General features: G+C 38.6%; 1 protein-coding gene across 1 annotated transcript in view; it reads right to left on the bottom strand.

Moving 5' to 3' along the window:
* gpc5a (glypican 5a) overlaps window positions 1–21,184 on the bottom strand; it is a 108,404-nt gene that overhangs the window by 24,998 nt on the left and 62,222 nt on the right. The window contains exon 8 of the mRNA XM_079339816.1: window positions 14,292–14,454. Coding sequence (XP_079195942.1) covers window positions 14,292–14,454 — 163 coding nt within the window. The remainder of the gene's footprint in view (window positions 1–14,291; window positions 14,455–21,184) is intronic.

The following is a 21,184-nucleotide window of genomic DNA, read 5'->3' as shown; positions in this document are numbered from 1 at the left end:
TACTTTCACATTGTGTTCCTTCTCTAAATATGTGGTTGGAAGTCTACAAGGCTATGAGTGACTGCAATATTAAACAGCTTTATGCAGTTAGGGGGCGATTTGGTGGGTGAAAACATCTCGTCTCGGAGAGAGGTCAAACGAAACTGGCGAGAGTCACTCAAGCTAACAGAAAGGCTGCGTATCCATGAATAGAAGTGGTGCACAATAGTTAGGTGCAGGAGGAAGCTTCAGTGCCACGTCTTGTTGAACCTTACAAAATGTGTGGGCTGCAGCCACAAAGAAACCTACAGAGCTCTCAAGCTTTCGGCTAATGAGAGGGGAATGAGGCTGCAGAGGAAAAATTTCAAAATATTGATGAATGAATTGTGGAAAGTCTTGGTTATGTTTAAAATCATTGATTTATCTTGCAAATGATGCAAGGTGATGTAAGGATTTTCTGCAAAAAAAAGTATCTTGTCTGCATTCAGGATTAAGCTGGCGTGGGTTCTGTTAGTCTGAGTATTTCTTGGCACAGATTAGGTCTTTTAATGCCAATTGAGCATCATTTAAATGCTACACCATCCTCAGCTTCTTACCAGGAGCATCCTTTCAAGGCCACAGGCCATCCCTTTTTCTAAAGGATTCTGCCACCATGATAATGGAGCACCTTACAAAGAGCTCATTATCTCCTGAAGCTTCCAAGAAAATGACGATTACGTCAGTCCGCTCGACCAGCCCTCACCGGAGTTTAACCGACTAAAGCTCCTTTTTAAAGAGCAAGAGGGAGGTTTGAATAAATAAATGGTAAAAACTTAAATTTGAACACAACAACTTGGGAACCAATGCCTTGGGGGTGTAGCTATTCCTTTCAAGCTACCATTATACTCTGACATATTCGTAATGCTTTCTGCTGGGTATTATTATCATAAATTTAAAGTCATGGATTGAAGTTTAAAAAGGAAGAAGGCTCCGTTATATTTATCTTATATTTGACAACCCATTTTAGTTAGGCCAAATATTTTGCATGAAGCCTGATAGTGTCTCCATGGACTAAGAACCTTGAAGGATCTTATCCAGAAGACGCAGGGACTGAATGTAGTTCATTGTGGGTTTTGATCTGATTTTTTTTTAAAGTCACTGCTCCAAGGCTCAAGAACTTTCTGGCAGAGTTTGAGGACAGACTGTGAGTAAACTGTCAAACCTAGACACTGCAGCCGCATCAACTTGTGTACCACTCAATAGATATAACAATTATTACTGTGGTTTTCACAAAAGTCCTCGAGGTTAACATTTATGCTTTTTAATTAATTAAAGAAAGGGATAAGCTTTGTCATACACTGTGTGACTCAATACAAGTATTTCATGATGGGCATTGCTAAAATATTGAAATCAAAAAGGCTGCAACTAAAGATTTCATAACTTTTTCAGCCCACAAAATCCAACTCCCAAAGATATTAGAATTCCCAATACGAAACAGAGAAAAGCAGCCAATCATCACTATTAACGAGAAGAATCCAGTACCTAACATTTCACTTTGAAAAAATTAAATAAAGCTGTGAGCTAAGTGAATATGAGATTGACTGTTTGAATTAGAGCTGCAGCTATTGAATATTTTAGTAGTTGAGTATTCTATCGAATATCCCAATCGATTAATCGAGTAATCGAATAAATCATACTTTTACTTCATTAAGGTTTAACTCGTCTCGGGTCATCCACTACAAACCTGCTTCGTTGCAGCTACCATGGTAACGCCAGCTTGTTACAACCAACCACCTCTGCTCTACAGCTGCTGATGCTCACCATATTACTGACACACAAATTAACTGTTTGATTCACTGGTTAAGGAGGCAGGATAGATGAAAAATACAGGCCAAACATGTTTTAATGGCTGAAATAACAGATAGTGTTTTTGTGTCACCTACACATCTGTAACAACATTTAATTGAGAAAGCATTATGTTTTGTTGAAACAATCACAGATTAAAGTCATAGATTCAGTAATTTTATCAGATCAGGAAATTAAGAAATTTAAAATATATATTTGCTTGCCTTGATTTATTAAATAGGTAGTTCCCAGAGCCCCCGCTCTCTGACCCCCCCCCCCCCCCCCCCCCCGTGCATTAACATTACAGACTAAAAACTAAATTCCATCAGAGAATAATAAATTATTATTCCACTAAACAAGTTCTCTCTTGATTTAGCTTCGACAACATTAGACCCTTCATATAATCAGCGTGTTCATTATTATACTCGTATCTCTGACTGCTCCTGCAGCGTGTGCATTCAGCGCGCTCACAGACTGAGACTACAGAGGCTGTGAGATGATGTTGCTATCGTTATGTTGAGTGCAGACACGGAGAGAGTGAACGGACAAAAGCCCACTGCCTGACCGGCTCACATGTCCCGACCGTCTTATGGATCACGGATCAACTGTGTGCTCGTGTGTGTGTGTTAGAGCTTAAGTGTCTGTTGATGTGTCAGACTCAGCGTGCAGCAGAGAGAGGAGCAGGTAGCTGCAGCTACATTAAACGCGTTTAATACTCATAGCATAGTTTTGATGACGCAAAAAACCCCAAAACTAAACGAGTCTTTGAGGCAAATTCTTCGATCAATTTTTGTAATCAAATTACAATAATCAAGTTACTTGAGGAATCGTTTCAGCTCTAGTTTGAATGTATGTATACATCTGTGTATGTTTTTTTTTCTTGTCATTTGTATTTATGTCTGGGGTTTTTTTGTTCAGTTTCTTTTGACTTGCTTTGAAATGTGTACATGATTTGTTAATTTGTGGTGTATGTTAAAGGTGAAAACGGCAAAAAAGTAAATAGAAGAGCATCGAGTTTGAGTCTTTTTATATGAAAAAAATTTATCAATTACATATATGGCCTATTTTGGCATATTAGGTAAGGCAGGAAAGCTTAAACCTGAAACATCTGAACATGGTAATAAAGAGAGTCCTCCACACCAGAAAAGCTGTTTCTTATTTCAGTGCATTGATGCAGAGCTATAACATGGTCATCATCAAAATCCACTTATTTTAGATGACGTACTTTATATGAATTTATCTGGAGCCAGACCATGGTCCAGTGAGAAACTATGTTTTTTAATGATAGCATCTTTGCAGCCGTGCAATAAATCAAAACCACAATTTAACCTTAAAGTGTAAAAACCGTCCTCTCAATATGTGGCCATGACAAACATCAAGCTGCTGGAGCCTTGTTTCCTCTCTGTGTATCAGCCTTTTCCATTATTTCTCATCCATTATCACTGAAGGTCAGCACACAACATCAGCCTGAGTAGAGTCAGACACTTGTTCCTGTTGGGCGACTCAGATTTTCACCGGTTCACCTGACGTGTTCCTGTCAGAAAGTGTGTGTATGCGTGTGTGTGTAGATGCTTGCTTGTGTATAGATGTGGTTGTGCAGACTATAAAGAAAGAGGGGGAGGTGAAAGCTTTTGCAGCAGACATGCAGAGAGTTTTTTTTCTTTCTGGCAGGGCAGGCAGGAGGCAGATAGGAGGGATGATGGCAGAGCAGTGCGTGGGTCTGCCAGGCTGTTGATGCACATCTAAGGATGACCTTGAAGGTCTGAGGATGGAGGCTGAGTGAAATTTTCAAAAGACACCATGAGGAAGGAGACAAAACCTGCCTGTCATATGTCACCATGCTGACAAGTGCTGTGGGTCATGCAAAGTTTGCTTTCATGTTCCAGCCACAAACAGAAATATACGATTCTGTTGGAAATAAAAGAGAGGATTTCAGTCCTAATCAATTGAAAGTGCTTTTTATCCCTGAGAATGAGAGATAACATTTCTGACCATGTTAAAACATTTTGACACTCGGGAAAAGGGTGAGTCATGTTATTGTAAGTGAAGTGTTTTCAAAAAAGTTACAACCTCTTTCTCTCCACTTTCAGACTGAAAATATGCTGCACAGTAGCAGAATTGAATCAATATAGTGAATGCAGCCGAGGCCACACCACATGGATGCTCCAGCCAAATGTTTGCCTCTATGAATGGCTATTTCTCTTAACTGGTCAGTCTAAAACTTTGGTTCTGACTGAAAACATGTTCAAAATGTTTTGGATTGATTACCATCACATGAACCATGTGTTCATTGCTACAGTTACAGCTAACTGTTAGAATCATAAAATGCTAAGCTACGATGCTGAAAATGGTCAACATTAACCCGGATAAATATAGGCCAATTGGGCACTGTTGAGCTTTAAATTAGTCCAACCCAGACATACATGGCATGGATATAGAGTGTAGACTTTTATAGTCTCTATTATAACGTTAAGGACAACCTTTGCAGAAACATTTGACGTTTTGAAAAAAAAAAAAGAAAAAAAAGAAAAGAAAAGGTAAACATAGAAGGTTCTTGTCAACAGTCGATTAAAGTAAAATACCAAACTGTTACCCTCCAAATAATAACAGAAGCTCATTAATTCAAATAGGTGTTTACTTTTTCATTAGAGTAAATCAGTATCAGAAAACGTTTGCTCTGTTTTAAGAACACGTCTAAGCTCCAGCAGAATAATTGTGTCCAGTCAATACGGCCTTGAAAGCGTCTCCTTGCAAGCACACAGATAACAAATTAAGAGGTGGAGAGACCAACGGCAGGCGACAGAGGAAAGAGGGTAAGTGTCGATTAGTTGCCAGGCCATCGGAGAATAAAGCTGTCTTAATAAAACCTTCAACATCTGTGCTTATTGATAGAGGAGACTTTCGGTAGAAGGACTCTGTGTCTGACACCGGGCTGATTATTAAAATATTTCACACAATGATGTGTGCTTGCCCTTTTCATGGTTCATTAACACAATGAGATGTCCTTCCACATGCAAGCCGCAGCTCATTAAGCCTGCCATTAAATCATGCACGGTATGAGAAAATGATTGAAAAACAGGAATGGGCCATCAGAGATAATGACAACTTACTGTGGTTAAAAAAAACCTGCTTAAAAGAGACAAACACCTGCAAAACAAATGATAAAGAAATGCAAGGTTTCTATTATCTTACAATAAAAATGTCATTATGTGTACTGTGGCAAATCAAAAAGCAATTGCATGTTTTTTCATGCAAGCAGGGTTTGAGTAACAGCGAGCAATGACATCTAAGGGTTTGAGTAACAGCGAGCAATGACATCTAAGCAAACAAAGTCTGGCCATGTGTGTATCTCATCTGGAGCAAAGCCAATGTGTTAATATGGTTATTAATCTGTCTTCTTTGTAGTTTACCTAAATGAAAATATACGTTTTTAAAAAAAGACCATTGAAGATCATTGAAAAAGTAGATGCCATTGAAGTCCTTCAAGCATGCAATCTACATTTTTTATGCTGATTATTTTAAACAAGATCATATAATTTCACCTAATGTTGAGGTAACATCAATATAAAATCTCTCTATCCTAGGCCTTAATGACCGTACTGGGGTTTTCCAGAAACCTGCATTTAGGTGATATGTTTGAACTTAGTGTCACGCTTAAATAGATTCTAAGATGTGTTAAATGTGAGTGATCATCTTCAAAGGCACTACATTACCTCCTTAATTTGAGCTGGATAAACAAGACCATTTAATAAGTCACAGACATCTATCATGGCTGATATTTGAAAGCAGACTTGGTTGTAGAAAAGTGCATGATTATCCATATGAGTTAGATCAGCCCCCAGCAAACGGGGGAGGCGTTGATGATGAGTCACAAGAGACTGATTATATAAACTAATCCTGCAGTAAACCTAAAACCTCAAACAATCTGCAGATGAGTAGGAGGCAGAGGGGTTAATATGTTGTTTAAGGTAGTTTAGTAAACTAGGGCAAGTCAAGGTAACCTTAATTCAACTGAAAGAAATATTAGCAAATGGCACATAACAGTTAATACATAAAAACCAAAATAGGTCTGAAGTTACCAAGGAAACGTGAACCAGGCTCAAACTCAAGACCATTCAAGGCTTTGAAAATGGGAAGCCCAGTATTACATGGAAAAAGTGTGTTTTGGGTAATGCTGCCAAATAGATAGTATTCTGACTTTTTCTATTTAAATCTGTAAAATATGCTTGTTGAGGAATGATTGTCAACATTTGAGACTGCAGGTCTTAGAGCAACCAATCTTGGATCAGTGTCAGAGCGAGCAGAAGTTATGCAGCAGCATAAGTTACACAGAATAGCCATGAGTGTAGAGAAAGATACTTGGTACATAAGGCCAATAACTCTTGAACCGTGATGTCTAGAATTAAACAATTACCCACAGGGCTTACAACTGCAGTTACATGTGGTGAATATGGTATTTTTATTTCTGCTAACAGAGTTTGGATAATGAAAAATGTTTGACTGTAGAATATAATTACACTGATTAATAAAATAATTTGCATGATTTAACAAAGTCAGTGATGAATAAGAATCATCTTTCAGTCTATGAGGCCACTGTCATATGTTCTTGTGCTATGAAATTGGTTACACCAAAACCTGCTACAATTCGACACAATATTGGATTGAATATTGAATGTTAAAAAAATTAGGTTGTATGTTATTTATTAAACCTTACACGACCCATTTTTATTAGGTCAAAAAAGTTGGATTAAGCCTGGTAGTGTCCCAGAGGACCAAGAACCTTTAAGGAACTTATCAGGAACTGCTCCATCCAGAGGAACTATGGACTAAATAAAGTTCTTGAGGGTTGGATCAGAATTTGATTTCCTGCTCCAGGGCTCAGGAACTTTCTGGCAGAATTTGAGGACATACTGTAGCTGAACTGTCAAACCTAGACACTGCAGCTGCATCGAACTTGTGTACCACTGAATAGAAAAAAAACAAGAAATACTCTACAAGTTAACATTGTTGTTTTTCATTCATAGAAAAATGGTTTACTTTTTCATACACTTGTAATAAATACATTTAATCATACTGGCAACAAGTCAGTCACATTTTTCCAAGTTGATTGTGCAATTTGAATGAATTTGACAGAAGTTAAAATTTGTTCTTGTTATCAAATCATTTGCTCTTTAAGCTCTGGACCCCCCTGACAGCAGATGGTGTTTTATGCTGGTCTCTCTGGCAGCCACCTCATCTGTCTGCTTATGACAGGAGCCATTTTACTAATGCACTCATGAATGCTTCCTCTTTGATGCAGTGTCCTTGACGCTGCCCTCAAATGTCTCCAGCTGGTGTACAAGGTTCGGGATATTGGGTGGATTCTTCTCAGGATGGTGAGGACTTTCTGTTTATCAATACCAACAGTGTCACATCGATTTATTTATTCATTTATATGTTTATGTATGTTGATTGTTCAGTGTTCCAGCTGATAACTTGATGAGCAGTTGGCCATGTATTAATGGGATATTTGTGAATGTTGGACGCTGCAGCCTTTCTCTGGCCTTCCTGATTCCTAAAGCTTTACTGTTTGTAGTCTGTCATGTGGCCTTTCAGTAGTTTGCGATCCCTTCAGTTCCAATTATTCTCCCTCCATTTGCTTCCACCCCGCTACATTTTTCCACTCTAAATGGCTTCCCTATGTCATTACTGTACATCCTCTTGTCATTCAGCCTGATGGCTCACATGTGGATGAGGTGACTGATGGAAGCCCCCTACATGAACCTTTATCCACTCTTTAAGTTGTTCCGACTGTACAGGGCTAAAGCCTGTGCTGTTGGATCAGCAAATCAAATTCACTTGTGCACTGTTTTTCCTCAACAGCTCAGTTTGTGATAAAGCCTATTCTTGGTTTGTTGACCTTGTACACTGCAAGTCTTCTCATGAATCCATGATTAGTGAGTGTACTATATGAGCTCTATGGTCACCTAAGCAATATGGTTAAAATATACATCATGAAAATGTTAGTGCTATTGATTTTTTGCCATTATTGCTCTACATATAGAGGTGCATCTGACACCTGTCTGTAAAATGCAATATTGTTCAACACCACAAACTGCAACCTCTAAAATGATCACAAAGAAGAGTCTAAACTCAATAGATGCTGAGTGTCACTAGCGACTGCAGGTTTGTTTTGTTAGAGGGTACTGATTCAAGATAGCCTGAAAGACTGTCCAGCTCAATAACAAAGAAAAAAGTCAAAATCATGTCTGAAATAAACAAACGGTTACAGGGAACACTAAAATAAGTGAAGTATTCTTATTAAATACTTTGTTCTGTACATAGCTGAATATGCTGACAACAAAATCACACAAAAATGATCAATGGAAATCCAATTTATTAACCAATCGAGGTCTAGATTTGGAGTAACCATCAAAACACACTACAGGCAGATCCAACTTTCCAATGTCCTTAAAACAAGTAAAAAATGAGCGTGCTAGGTGCCTGTATGACCTCCCTACAACACCTGGTCATGCTCCTGATGAGGTGGCGGATGGTCTCCTGAGGGATCTCCTCCCAGACATGAACTAAAGCATCTGCCAACCCCATCAAAGTCTGTGGTGCATTGTGGCGTTGGTGGATCGAGCGATATATATATGAAAACTGCACAAGGTTAGAGTATTTTTCAGCGTTGTATTGCTATTGTTAAGTAAAGGATGTGGATACTTTCTACACCCGGGTGCAGACACAGCTCTGACTGGTTACTGTCAGCCTCTCTCTGGCGCAGTTTCCAAACCCCCCACTGAGGTTTATTTGTGTGTTGAAACACGTTTCTTCAGCTTCAGGACTTTGATGTGTGATGGTAGAATCCATGTTGGATAGTGGTTTGACAGTGCTATTCCCTTGTTAGTATCTTGGTCAGTGTTATCCTGTCTGTGAGGGTGGGACTGTGGCGGTGGTGTTGGTTGTGCCTTGTGGTGTGAATGCAGGATTGATGGTCTCCCAGTAGGTTTGAATCAACTCTGGACTTTTCTAAAGGTGGTTGGACCTTACAGATCATACTGACCTTAGATAATTTAGCACAAGCATAATTATTACCTGATAATCCTTTGATACAAACATTTACATGCCAACAGTTTGAACTACATATTACACAACAATTGCATTAGCAGTTAAAGCTACAAATTGAACACGTTTTTTTTAAACTGAAAACCTCGAGTATGGTTCTGCCAATACCAGTTGGAGAGAGTTATCAATAACTACAGTAATATGTTCATTGGAATGGTTCCATTGAAAAAGAAAGGTTTTCTGTTTATCATTCGAGTCCAACCAGCACAGCTCTCAAAATCTCTGGTCAAAATCTCCAGAGACATGCTGTTGTAAATGATTTGGATCCATTATTCCTGGCACAGAGGAGGGCAGGAGTCACAACAGGTGACTTAATTTGATCTTACATTGTAATGGGGATAAGGATCTTTCTAATAGGCACAGCAAAGCATTACAGGTCCGTTAGGAGAACTCCAAAAGGGTCCCAGTGATGGGCCTATTACTGTATATGTCTCACAAAGTGGTCTGATGTAATTTTCTATGCCTCAGATCTCACACTCAAAGCTGTAACGTACACAGCAGGGTAAATTATGACTGAAAATTATCACCTGACACTAGATAAGGGGAAGCTCTGCAACAGTTACAAGCAACAGCTACATGAAGTCATTTACTGCTGGCCTGTGAGGTAGAGGCTCAAATTACATCAAATACTCGCCTGCGGAGACACTCCTAATTAATAAGAGGGGTGGTAAAGCTGCCTCTCCCCTTACCCTCATTGTGCTTACTCGCTAGGAATCGATTTGTGTCTCTCCTGCTGCCTCAGTGTCTGACAGATGTCTCTTTGCAGTACAGTGCTCACGCTACAAGCAGTCATAGTGTCTGCAGCTAAACCCCACCAGGACAGATAAGAAACAAAGAGCTGCCAATCGAGGCTGACGCATGAAAAACACTTTTAGTTGTTACCCATCACATGTTTTGTTTACAGAAAACACAAACAGAAAGTTTAGTTTTGAAATATCTGAATTATTATTGGATGGTACGACCTAATTTTTTGAAAATATATGAATCACTCTGATTTTTCATTTAATTTCCATTAAAGTTAGCCCCAATTCAAAGTTTGATTTTTTCTTGTGAAACATCTTGATGCAAAAAAATCATATCCTCTAGCTTACACTGGTACTTCTGTAATTTAGTCAACCTTATTAAACTATTATTTTAAACACTGATTGCTGGCTTGCACAAAAAAAACAAAAAACAATTTAAGCTTAAGTACAATTTATACATAACATTATACCTCCAGAAGCATTAGAATTCGTATAGCGTGCATGTTAGCATGCTAATGTTTAGCCCAAAGCAGTGCTGTGCTCGAGTGCAGCCTCACTGAGATGACAGTATGGTTTAGTTGATTCTGTTATGTTTTAACCAATGTGTCAGGATTAATAAGCCCACCATGCCTAAAATAGTCATACTGGGTATATTATATTCACAGCTGAGCCAGGCAAGGTTTTTATGTGATTAAACCAGGTGTGTAATTATCTCATCATAAAGTAGGGCTGCAGCACAGAATTGTCTCATCCCATCTACCTCAGCTCCTTCGGCTTTACCTAATTTACCACAATGCAGTTCTCGCTAAGTAAGCCAAAATGCAAGAGTTATTTGGAGGTTTAAAGGTATCTTATCACACTGAGATGTAGTAAACATTATGCCTCGTATTCAAGTATGCCGTTTATTTGTTTTCATTTCTAACTGTGATCATGTTATGATGCTTAGCATGTGCTGTAAAAGGCTGGAATACACAACACTGTGATCTTTCAATAGTTTTGACATTGAAGGTAGTCATCTGTACTAGGTGTTTGTATTTTATTTAATTGAAGGAAAAGCTGAATGTGTGAGCTTGCGAGACTGTTTGACATGTCTGTAAGTCAATTAAAACAGGGAAGAGGAGGATGCATGAAAGATCATGGATACACACTGCCTGTCTTTGAGCTGTATGTCGGCATGAGTAGTGAGTGCATCGCCAGAATTTGGTGAGTCAATACTCTTGTGTTTTCACTGTGTGCTCTTATTAATTGTCTGGGTTTACCCCAAAACAGATCCTCAGACTGAGACTCGGTCAGGTAGCTCAACGATCTAAAGTCAAATGCAGTCAATTTCAACCTGCTGCAACCGGTTTACATAAAAAAATATATATTTCTAAAGTAGTAGCTCACATTTCTGCTTCTCATCACGTACATATCTTTTTCACACAACAGTAATTCTGCTTAATGAGGATAATCTCTAAATCAAGCGTGTATTGTCAGCATTGAGCTTATCCCTTTTTATTTCCTTATCATGCTGATCTATCGTCAGCATGTTCTGCTGATAAACATCAAACACATAAAGGAAAAGGATTATGGGTAATTGCGGAGAAAGAAATCAAATCAAATTATACACGGGTGTTTAAGAACCTAGCATCGCAATTGCATTATCACTTTTCTTTTAGAGGCAGGCAGGCTGTACGTAAAACAGCAGGTGGAAAGGAATCACACAGCCCTCTAATTTAGTTTATAAGATCTGAACATAGACCACAACAGCATGTTTATGTGACTTTGTTGGATTTTTTTTAACACATCTCACTCTTCCAGTATCTAATTCACATTTTAATATTTCCACAATAAACACAAATAAGTTATTCAAAGGTGTTTTCAACCACGCTTGCTGACCCTGTGTTTGTGGTGATATGTTATTTATACTTTGTTTCTTATCTCACTTTCATGGATCTCTTACCCAGGTTTGTGGTTTCATTTGTCCTTGGTCCTAGGAGTTGCATTAAATATTGAATTTCTGTCTCTTCTGCTCTCCGTTTTTATGTTTTGCGCTCTAACTGAGATGAAAAACTAACAACGCTCATTAGGACTGGACCTCCTCCACTGTGTTTTGTCCTCATGGTAGACAATTTATCAACTCTGTACCTGCAGTAAGATTCAGTAAGTTTGTCCTTACGTTGCCTGTCTTTTTAGCAACAGATAAAACTAAATAATGACTTTCCACCCATGGGGGAACAAAGAATGTACTGACTGGCAAAGCATTTGGTGACAGCACTGTAGTACTGATCCAGATTTACAGTATTTGCCAGTCTGAATAGAAATATGAAGATCACAATGGACATTCAGACATTACAAACCCTCTCCCTACAAGTGATTCATCTGCAATCTGATGTCATCAAGCAACTTCTCATGACGTCTTCCAATCCTTTAGAGATAAGACAGTTGGCAAAGACTCCTCTCCTGCTTGTGGCATTTCTTCATGACATCTTGATTCATGTTTAAGCATCCTATTCCTGCATTATTTTGAGTGGATTTACAATTTGGCATAATGAATGAATGTGTTCCAAACACAAAAGTATTCAGTTACATCATGCTGCTTGTTCGAGCAAAATATCCACCTCTCCTCCAGTCTGCACCTGTAAAAATTCAGTAAGATTTGCCACACAACCATATTGGAAATGTAAGCCTTGCCTAATGAAGATGGAGGCAACATTGTATGCTTATGTAATAATATAGTTCACATTTCAGCCTTTCCTGCAGGGTCCTCATTGTGTTAAACTTTAATGCCAATATGTCAGTCCTATTTAACACACAGGGACTTGTTCATTTCAATCTCTTAGCTAAATTGGCATAAATGATCTTGTGTAAATGGCAATGACCCAACATTCATTCATGACTAACAGTCTCATAGGATTAGTGGTATGACACCGATAAGTGTCAGTAAGTGTTAAACATCCAATATGGTTACAAACAATGACGCTGGAGGATGATTCAGAGAACAGTGGGATGCTTGTTTATCTGTGACCTTTGTTCACTCCTGCAGGCTGAAGAGGTGTTTTGGTTTAAACCAATATTTCACTTTCTATTTAAATTGTGCCCTCGAATAAACACCAAATGACTCAATTCTGAGTTTAAGAGAAACACATGCATTTATTTGAAGTTTTTTGAAGGTAAGACCCTTGGTGTTGTCTAACAGTTGTGTTTTGCTTCGGTATGATTTCAGAGCTTATTTTCTTTTCCCTAGATTAGATAAAATGGATAAACAGTTGAAGAAGTTTGCTTCGTGCATTTCATCAGTTTTATATGGATTTGGGTTCAGGTGAGACACCTTTTTAGGACCAGTGAAACAGTCTGATTTGAGTTCTGTTATATCCTTAGCTGACTTTGTTAGATTACACAAACTAAAACCAAAATAAAGTAACCTACATAGGAGAGGAACTTAAAAATACAATTTAGAAGCAATAAATGCAAATAAAACTGCAGGAGGTCTTGGTCAGGTGGGAGATCCTCAGTATTTGTGCGAGGGTCAGGCAGCAGGGGCTCAGCAGAGGTCAGAGCTGACAGTGGGTCATAAATATGGCAGACAGGCTGAGCTGGCTTGTGACAGGGAAAGGGCGGTTCTGCTGTAATGGGTGGTAAATGTCAGAGACTCCCTACAGCCTGAGATGAGCGATTGTTAACGTAGCTTCCCTGAGCCTGAGCTGCCAAAGCCTGGAGACAGACTGACGAGCAGTAAAGGAAACATTTACACGGACAGAACGGCTTGTTTGGATGACCCCCCCCCCACCCTCCTCCCTCTCCACTCTCCCCTCCTGTCGCCATAGGCAAAATGAGACAGGTGATTAATCAGGTTGTTAGCATGTTTGATGGAGAGGAGAGAGGAGAGGAAGGAATACGTGTGCTGGGAGGAAAGTGAGAAAGGTAGTGAAATGAAGACAATAGCTCCATCGTTGTGATTCATCAGGGGTTACTGGCCCTCGTGGGAGCAATAATTTTTAAAGTAACAGGTCTTGATTGCAATAATGTCCCCATGGCAACTGTTATCTTTAATGACTATTATTATGGCAATCATAAAAGAGAAACTGGAGCAAGTCTTATTAATATTATTATAGAACTATACCTTGGAATGACTTGCCTGATCCAAATTAAGTTCTGCAACTTTAAATTTATGACGGGCATAGAGAGGCACGAGATGAAATTTTAGTCTTGGAACTTTAGCATAGTGTGTCATGATAAATATATAGTTGATACTTTTCTGTTGGTGTTGTTTATTTAGAAACCCCAAAACTTCAGATATATTTACTTCATTTATTGATCAGGTATCATGAACAAAATCAACGTGGTAGCAAACACCCATTTGCAGCATCTAGAGAGACATACACTAACATTTCACTACTGATCCAATCAAGAGAAAAAGAAGGTTGAATGGAATAAATAATTAATGCATTGCTCTGATAAATACACACAATATTGTATACTCCCTTCTATATACTAAAAAATGCTCATTACCACTTGGATGTTATATAATTGGTTATTGGATATTTTCTCTCCTTAGGAAATAATATGGAAGCTTGAGAAATGAGTACTGGGTTTAAATGTCTTTGTGCAGTTAATTGGTAAATTGTTTGATAAAATTAAAAAAGAGATGAGACTTACTTTTGGAGACTCTGGAAACTTTCCTTCTGTTCTCGCCACCGCCTGAACCAACACAACCATCCTCATCGTCACAGTCGCCGCTGTAACGCCCCTCTGCGTCTCCACTCCCTGTTTCAATTTGGTCTAGAGACCCCAGTTTAGGAATGGACTTCCCCTGCAACAACTGGAGAAATAAAATCAACATTTGTAACTGCTTTTCATACTTTCTTGACAGAAATAGTTTGGTTTCAAATGAGTGTTGACTTTGTGCCTATGTGCTCAATCTCTAAGCAAGCCTGTATTTCCAGCTGCATGAAGCACCATCTACAATATATGTATATCGTATTCACATTCAAAATTCACAGCAGGATACAGGGAACAAGGTCCTCTGCTTGCAAGGACAGCACCAAATATACTCTCAAAATAATAAATAAAAAAAAGGGTTAGAAAATGCAAACAAAAATCCACAGCAGTCTTATTCTCAAATCTGTAGAAGGGTAGAATTGCAATGACATTGACAATGTTTGGATGTATCCTAAATATTCATACGGCTTATTAGATATTTCATGACAAACATTACAAGTACTTTTTGTTTATTTCATTATACAAAACTGCCAAAGAAATGGCTTCAAAGTATACCTGTATTCTGGCTGTTGACTCAATGTTAAAAATTGACAGTGAGAATTTACATGTGTACTTGTTAACAGTGGCTACAAACTACAATCAGATGTATCTGTTGTATGATTTGGAAGGCCCTTCTGGGCTGAAGTGGCCTGCAGCTAAACTTTCTGCCGTATTGCTGTGCTGCACAATCTCAATCAAAGACTTTGTGAACTGGGTACCGGGGGAAATGCATAAGCTAATTGGCTCATTTAGATTCATGGTGCGTCACTGAAACAAGAGAGGCTGCTGTGAGTTGATCAGAAAGGTAGTGTCTATGCTAATTAGTTACTGTTGTGGTTCAGTGCAGGGGAGCAGAACATGTCAGCGTTTCTGCAGTGGCTGAGCTGGGACATGTATCTGTGCTGGTAATGAGCCTGTCTGGGGTCTTTGCCCTTCATCACTGACAGGTTAGGAGATGGAGAATAAAGAGTTTAGACAATAATGTTATCATGTGTGTAATTTTGGCATGATTTCTTTCTTTCCGTTCATATTGACTATCAAACAAAAACTTGTGATCTATTATGTGGAAATGTGTGTCTGCAGTGCCAGAGATGAGTCTGGTTGGAGAGTTTAAGTGATTGAGAGCGCTGGGTTCCACAGTGCTCCAGGGCTTAGTATGTTCACAGCTCAAAGGCTGTCGACTTTGAATCACATTTACAGAGGAAACAGCATCTTGCAATAATTAGTCTGTGCCTGTAAGACAATATGTAGAGCTAAGGTTCAATTATCTACTGTGTGTACGTAGGTAAAAAATGAAGATGAACATATAAATAAGCCTCTGCATTCATAGTAGGTGAGAGTGGGAGAATTATTTATTTATCTATTTTCACACATAAATATAGGAACTTGATTGAACTTTAGGTCAAGTCTTACAATATACAGTATAAGAATTTGAAACATTACAAACATCAAACATTGTCTATCTTGTGTTATGTATGAAATGTGTGTCTGTTTCCAGTTCCTTTTTGTAAATGTGCTAGCCTTGTAGACACATTGGAGGAACACAATTCTAAGCATAGAGTCTGTGAGATTCTTTATTCTTGTGATTGCCAACAAATGTGCCAACAAACTGATGCCAAACATTGTCTGTCCCTGCTATTGCTTGGTTCTCTGTGCTATAAGGCTGCATTGTTGTCCCAGAACACGTCAGTGAACGCTTTAGCAATGGGTGAAATGTTACTTCATTAGGATTAACATGGGCACTGGATATTATTTTGAGTTGATCCCACAAACACCCTCCTGCTTCCATAAATCCTCACTCGTGCGATAAATCCGCAGCTAAAAATAGTGTCCAACAAAAAGGACTGTTTTTACGTTGTTAATAACCTTAAGTAACCTTTGTTTGAGACATTAATAAGCTCCTTTTTTATTATACTACCTACTTATGACCTGTTTTTAAGGATTTTCATCTACAATAGGAACAAGAATTGGAAGTCTAGTTCAAACCAGGAAAGTCAAAGAGGATTAAAAGATCAACTCACACAATATAGTATTTGGTCTTGGCTATCATTTTAAATTGTTGGATTATACATGGATAATTTTTAGCAACAAAACAGTATCTAAAAAACACGGGAAAAGAATAAAAGAGCAATAATGTAAAGTCATGTTCAGGAATTTTTTTTTTGTTTTTTGCAACATGTGGTCACTGGCAGTTAATTTGCATCAAACAACAGTAATATCTTCATATCTTTAAGTTTCATGAGTTTTATGACATTTTACAGCAAACTCATTTGCTCCAAAAGCTGACAAAACATTAAAACCTATTTGGCCAAACCTGCCAATCAGAATGAGAGTCAATTCTTTCAGTCTGTAGGGCCAGGAGAGAAACTTGTATTGAACGGCTCCCCTGCTGTTACACTTATGAAACAGCCTGAGTGGTCAAACAGTCTTATTAGGAAAACTTCTGCGAATGACATGAGGCTTTGTGGAACACTGGCTGTGAGGCAGCTGCTCTAATTCACTCAATGCATCTCCAAGAGAGAGGATGCTCTCAGTAGTCACCCTTGGACAGGCCTCTGGCTGTTATTGTAGAGTGTCGAGAGTAAGGGCCAACCAGATAATACCAATCACACTTCTGACAAACAAACCGAGCCACAGGCACACAACTGCGCACATAGAAAGATTTGTTGTAAATAGAGATCACCTATTAATTGGGTTTTTACTTTTGTTAAATTGCTATGAAGTTTCTAAATTGCTATTAACAACTTTTGGAAATACAGCTTAAACCTTTTGATATTTTTAGCTCCAAAATCTGTTATTCTTTGTAATTATAACCTTTTATATGAAGAGAACCTTTAATTGAAAAGCCCTTAAATTAAAAAAGGAAGGATATCCAAGTTACTTCTTAATTAATACAGACTGTATTCCCAGTTTTAATTTGCTGTGTTCACTTGCAGTAGCTGCTATTATCTGTTAATGTAAATTAAAATTATGCTTATATTTCATTAGAACACTTATAATTAGAAGAAATCATTTAAAGGATCACTGGACATACTGATCAAGGAAAAGAAAGGTCGCAATCAAATTCATATTTCCTGGTCAATTAAAAGTGTTGTTCATGTTTCAAATACATTACATTTTAAGTGAGAACGAAAATCAGCACTTCCAGTCAGACACCCTAAGTGGTAAATTTAATGACCACTTATTTCACTTATTGGAGTAATAGCACCAATACAGGGTGTTCACACCAAAGTGCAAAAGCAATATATGTGAGCACATTGCCAAATCTAGAAAATTGGCAACTTTATGAGACACCTGTAAAACGTGATTACAATCCCGAGCTGTACCTTCAAGGCAAATTTCTAATTAAAAGCAAACTAACATGCTAAGCTTATGAATATTTTCAACAGTATGTTGTGCTCTTATGTGCCAAACTTTAACATCACAGAGCAGTGGCTCTATAGACTCTCGATCGCCACGCTTTCTTCAGGTTGACAGGCTGCATCATGTTTATTGCTTGCATGAATCATTGGTTTTCCTCTTATCTTGGTTTTCTTGAACCAAGCAGCTATATTTTATGCATTTTAAAGTTACACCCTGTAAACATTACAAAGTTCTCCATAACACCAGCTCCCTCCTCAGAAAAACACAACAAAGAGAGCAGTTTGTGAGGCGTCTCTAAAGGTTTGCTGTGGGAGCTGAGGCTCACCTTAACTTTCATCACTGCATCATACAAAGTGTATACATCCTGACAGGCTGCATCACAGTGTTTGTGTTGGCAGTTTTGACTGTGCAGGAAGCTGCAGCAAAACACAGCAAAGCTAGCATTAAAACGATACTGGCACCAACCTCCTCCGGCTCTGTGATATCTTCATTAGCCGCTGCATAAGGAAAGCCCAGAGCATCATCAAGGACAGCAGTCATGCAGCCCACACACTATTCTCACCCCTGCCATCTGGAAAAAGCTAGGGGAGCATTAAATCACGCACCAGCCGTCTCCAAGACAGTTTCTTCCCACAGGTAGTCGGTATAATGAATAGCACCCACACACACAGACACACACAGACACACACAGACACACACAGACACACACACACACACACACACACACACACACACACACACACACACACACACACACACACACACACACACACACACACAGATAGATGCAGACACTAAAACTCATGTGTTATTTAGGAGGTGTCAAATTAATCATACTTTCCTTTGTGTGTGTTTTTTTTTAGTTCAATGTTGAGTGCTAGAGTGCAACTGTTATTTCTGTTAGAGTAATTGAACATCATGTTTGTTTGTTTGTTTTTAGCTGTAAGTGTGATGTTTAACCTCCTTTAAATAAAAAATATGCAGCTATATAATACAGCAGAGAATACAGGCAGGTTTTTTCATTGTTCTGCTGTCTAATGCTAGGAATATCCATCTTTTGTCAACTCTGAAATTATCACCTAAAGCCATTTAAATCATGTGTTTCTGCAGTAATGGAATGAGGCGATGGCCATAGAAGTTTGTATCAGTGGATTATGACTTTATTCATCCTGTCTACAAAACCATTTTAGTCTACACCCAGCACAGTCACAGCCAGGAATGGTCCCAAAATGCTGTACAGAACTCTAGTTGACTGTGAGAGACAAATAGCTCACACTTATAGTCAATTAAAATGTACAGTGTCTATTTTCTAAGGATTGCAGGTTGTAATGTGGCTTAATGAATCAGACCACTGGAGATCCAGCAGATGAATCCAGCTGTGTGTGTGAATTGTACAGCTCAGGAGTATTCACTTTGAGCACATCCCTCTGAATGTAAATAGAGGGTGGAGGAGAGCTCTCACAATGATCATATTTGCCAGTCAGAGGAGAAAAGTGTCAGGATGCGAGTCTGCTCCCAAGACACTCTCTGTCATTTTCAATCTTCCTCACGGCAGCTGCAGCTGCGACAGGGTGGTTATACGGGCTGAGAGCAGCGGAAGCAGCAGCAAAGACGCAGCAGGTCAGTTAGTGAGAGGACGAAAAAGTGAGAAAATAATGTGATCGTCAGATTAAAAAAAAAAAAAACACCTAATCAACCTGCATTTTACTCGGTAATTGCAAACTTCGAAGGATAATTCTTTTTAATAAAATACAAAAACTATGGTGACCATATGTGTTCTTCTAGTATTGTCCTAATTTCAACCTATAAATAACATGTTCCAACAAACATCTCCACAATATGAAAATACCTCGTTCACAATAGTTTTTTGTAGTTATAAGGAGTAACTACAAAAAACCCCCACATATTTTTTAGAGTATAATTTAAGCCAAAATTAAATTATAGTTACATTGTTTATAATGTCCTCACACTACTTTTGATTTTTTCATATTCAAGACATGAACAATGAGCCACAGATCTGTAATAAATGCGGATTTCTCAAATATGTGTCGCTCAATCAATGCACGGTTGTTGAAGGCTTGGGCTATGTCTATGAACCATAGTGAAGCATCATGATGTGTGAGGCTCTCTGTGTCACAACCTGTCAGTATGCTAACTGTTAGCGGTTATATTTTGTATTTATCAGCAACTGAATTGTTGCACTACAAACACACTATTTACTCCTGTTTGAGGTACTTTTGGTCAAAACTACAGTGCCAAGCTGTTTTTATATATTCATGTTTTTATATATTCAAGGGGGATTAAATATGTATGTCTTGGTACCAATGTGTTTTGAGCTGAGTCATAAAAAAAAAAAGAATATGAATTCAGAAAGTATTAAGAGATGTGGTCTGATGCCAGCCCTAGTATTGAACCACAAAGCCCAAACTTTACCAAATATTCTCACAGATCTCGAATTAACCCTCAACCAGCCACACTTTATCTGCTATGGGCAGCTGATATTAGTGAACATCGCTAACCAACAAATAAAAAACAGGGCAAGAGCCCTTTTCCCCAACTTGAGTGACGCATCTAACGACCAATTACACTAAGGAGATTATACTGCTGTTGCTAAAGCTGGATTTTAATCATGGATAAACACATGCAATCATTTGAGATAAAGTTGTTATCGACAGGTATGCAGCTAAGCTGGATTTGTCTTTGGATGTTTTTCATTTACAGCCTTTACCACATGGGTATGCTAGGAGCCACAATGAGTGTGGATTTAAGGCTAATTTTTATGCTGCAGGTTTGAGGGTTTGTCTTGTCTTTAATTAAAACAAGCTTGCATCATCCGGTTATATCTTACCCTCCAGATTCCTTGCTGGATATCAACATGAATTAATCACACAAACAGAATTTTGTAAGTCAGTGAGTGTGGTGTGTGTTCAAGCATCTCCATAGAGGAGGATGATGGCTGTAGCCAAGGTCATCTTTACTTCTTAGCGGCACTTCTTTAACAGTCAAATGTTATGATGTGGTGTGCACATATAAGAGCACAACAAATACAATCTGAGTATATTCAAAGTGTTAATCCTTTGGACGAGGAGGGGAGGGGACATGAATTATTCAGAAGAAAAACTGCTGGTCAACCAACACATCAATGGCTGGTAAATAATTCAGCCAGCAGATCGGGTGAGTAGCTGCTTGCTTCTGATTTTGATTGAGAGACGAGGACAGGGCCTGCTTAGAGATTCTTGATGGGTTTTACCACATCAAGAGGGGAGGACAGGGCTGAGGAGGAGCGGAGCCAACAAATAATTCATTGGAAAGAGCTGCTGATGAACAAGATGATGAAATCTGGAGTTTGTACTCCTCAGATTGCATGATGAATTTGTCAATACGTACATTTCTGTTCTGTGTTTTCCGGCGGTTTCGGCTGCAGAATA

This window comes from Symphodus melops (genome assembly GCF_947650265.1).
Source record: "Symphodus melops genome assembly, chromosome: 3".
NCBI classification, from domain to species: Eukaryota; Metazoa; Chordata; class Actinopteri; order Labriformes; family Labridae; genus Symphodus; species Symphodus melops.
Note: the sequence above shows the minus strand (reverse complement) of the source record. Positions and strands in the feature narration are given on the sequence as shown.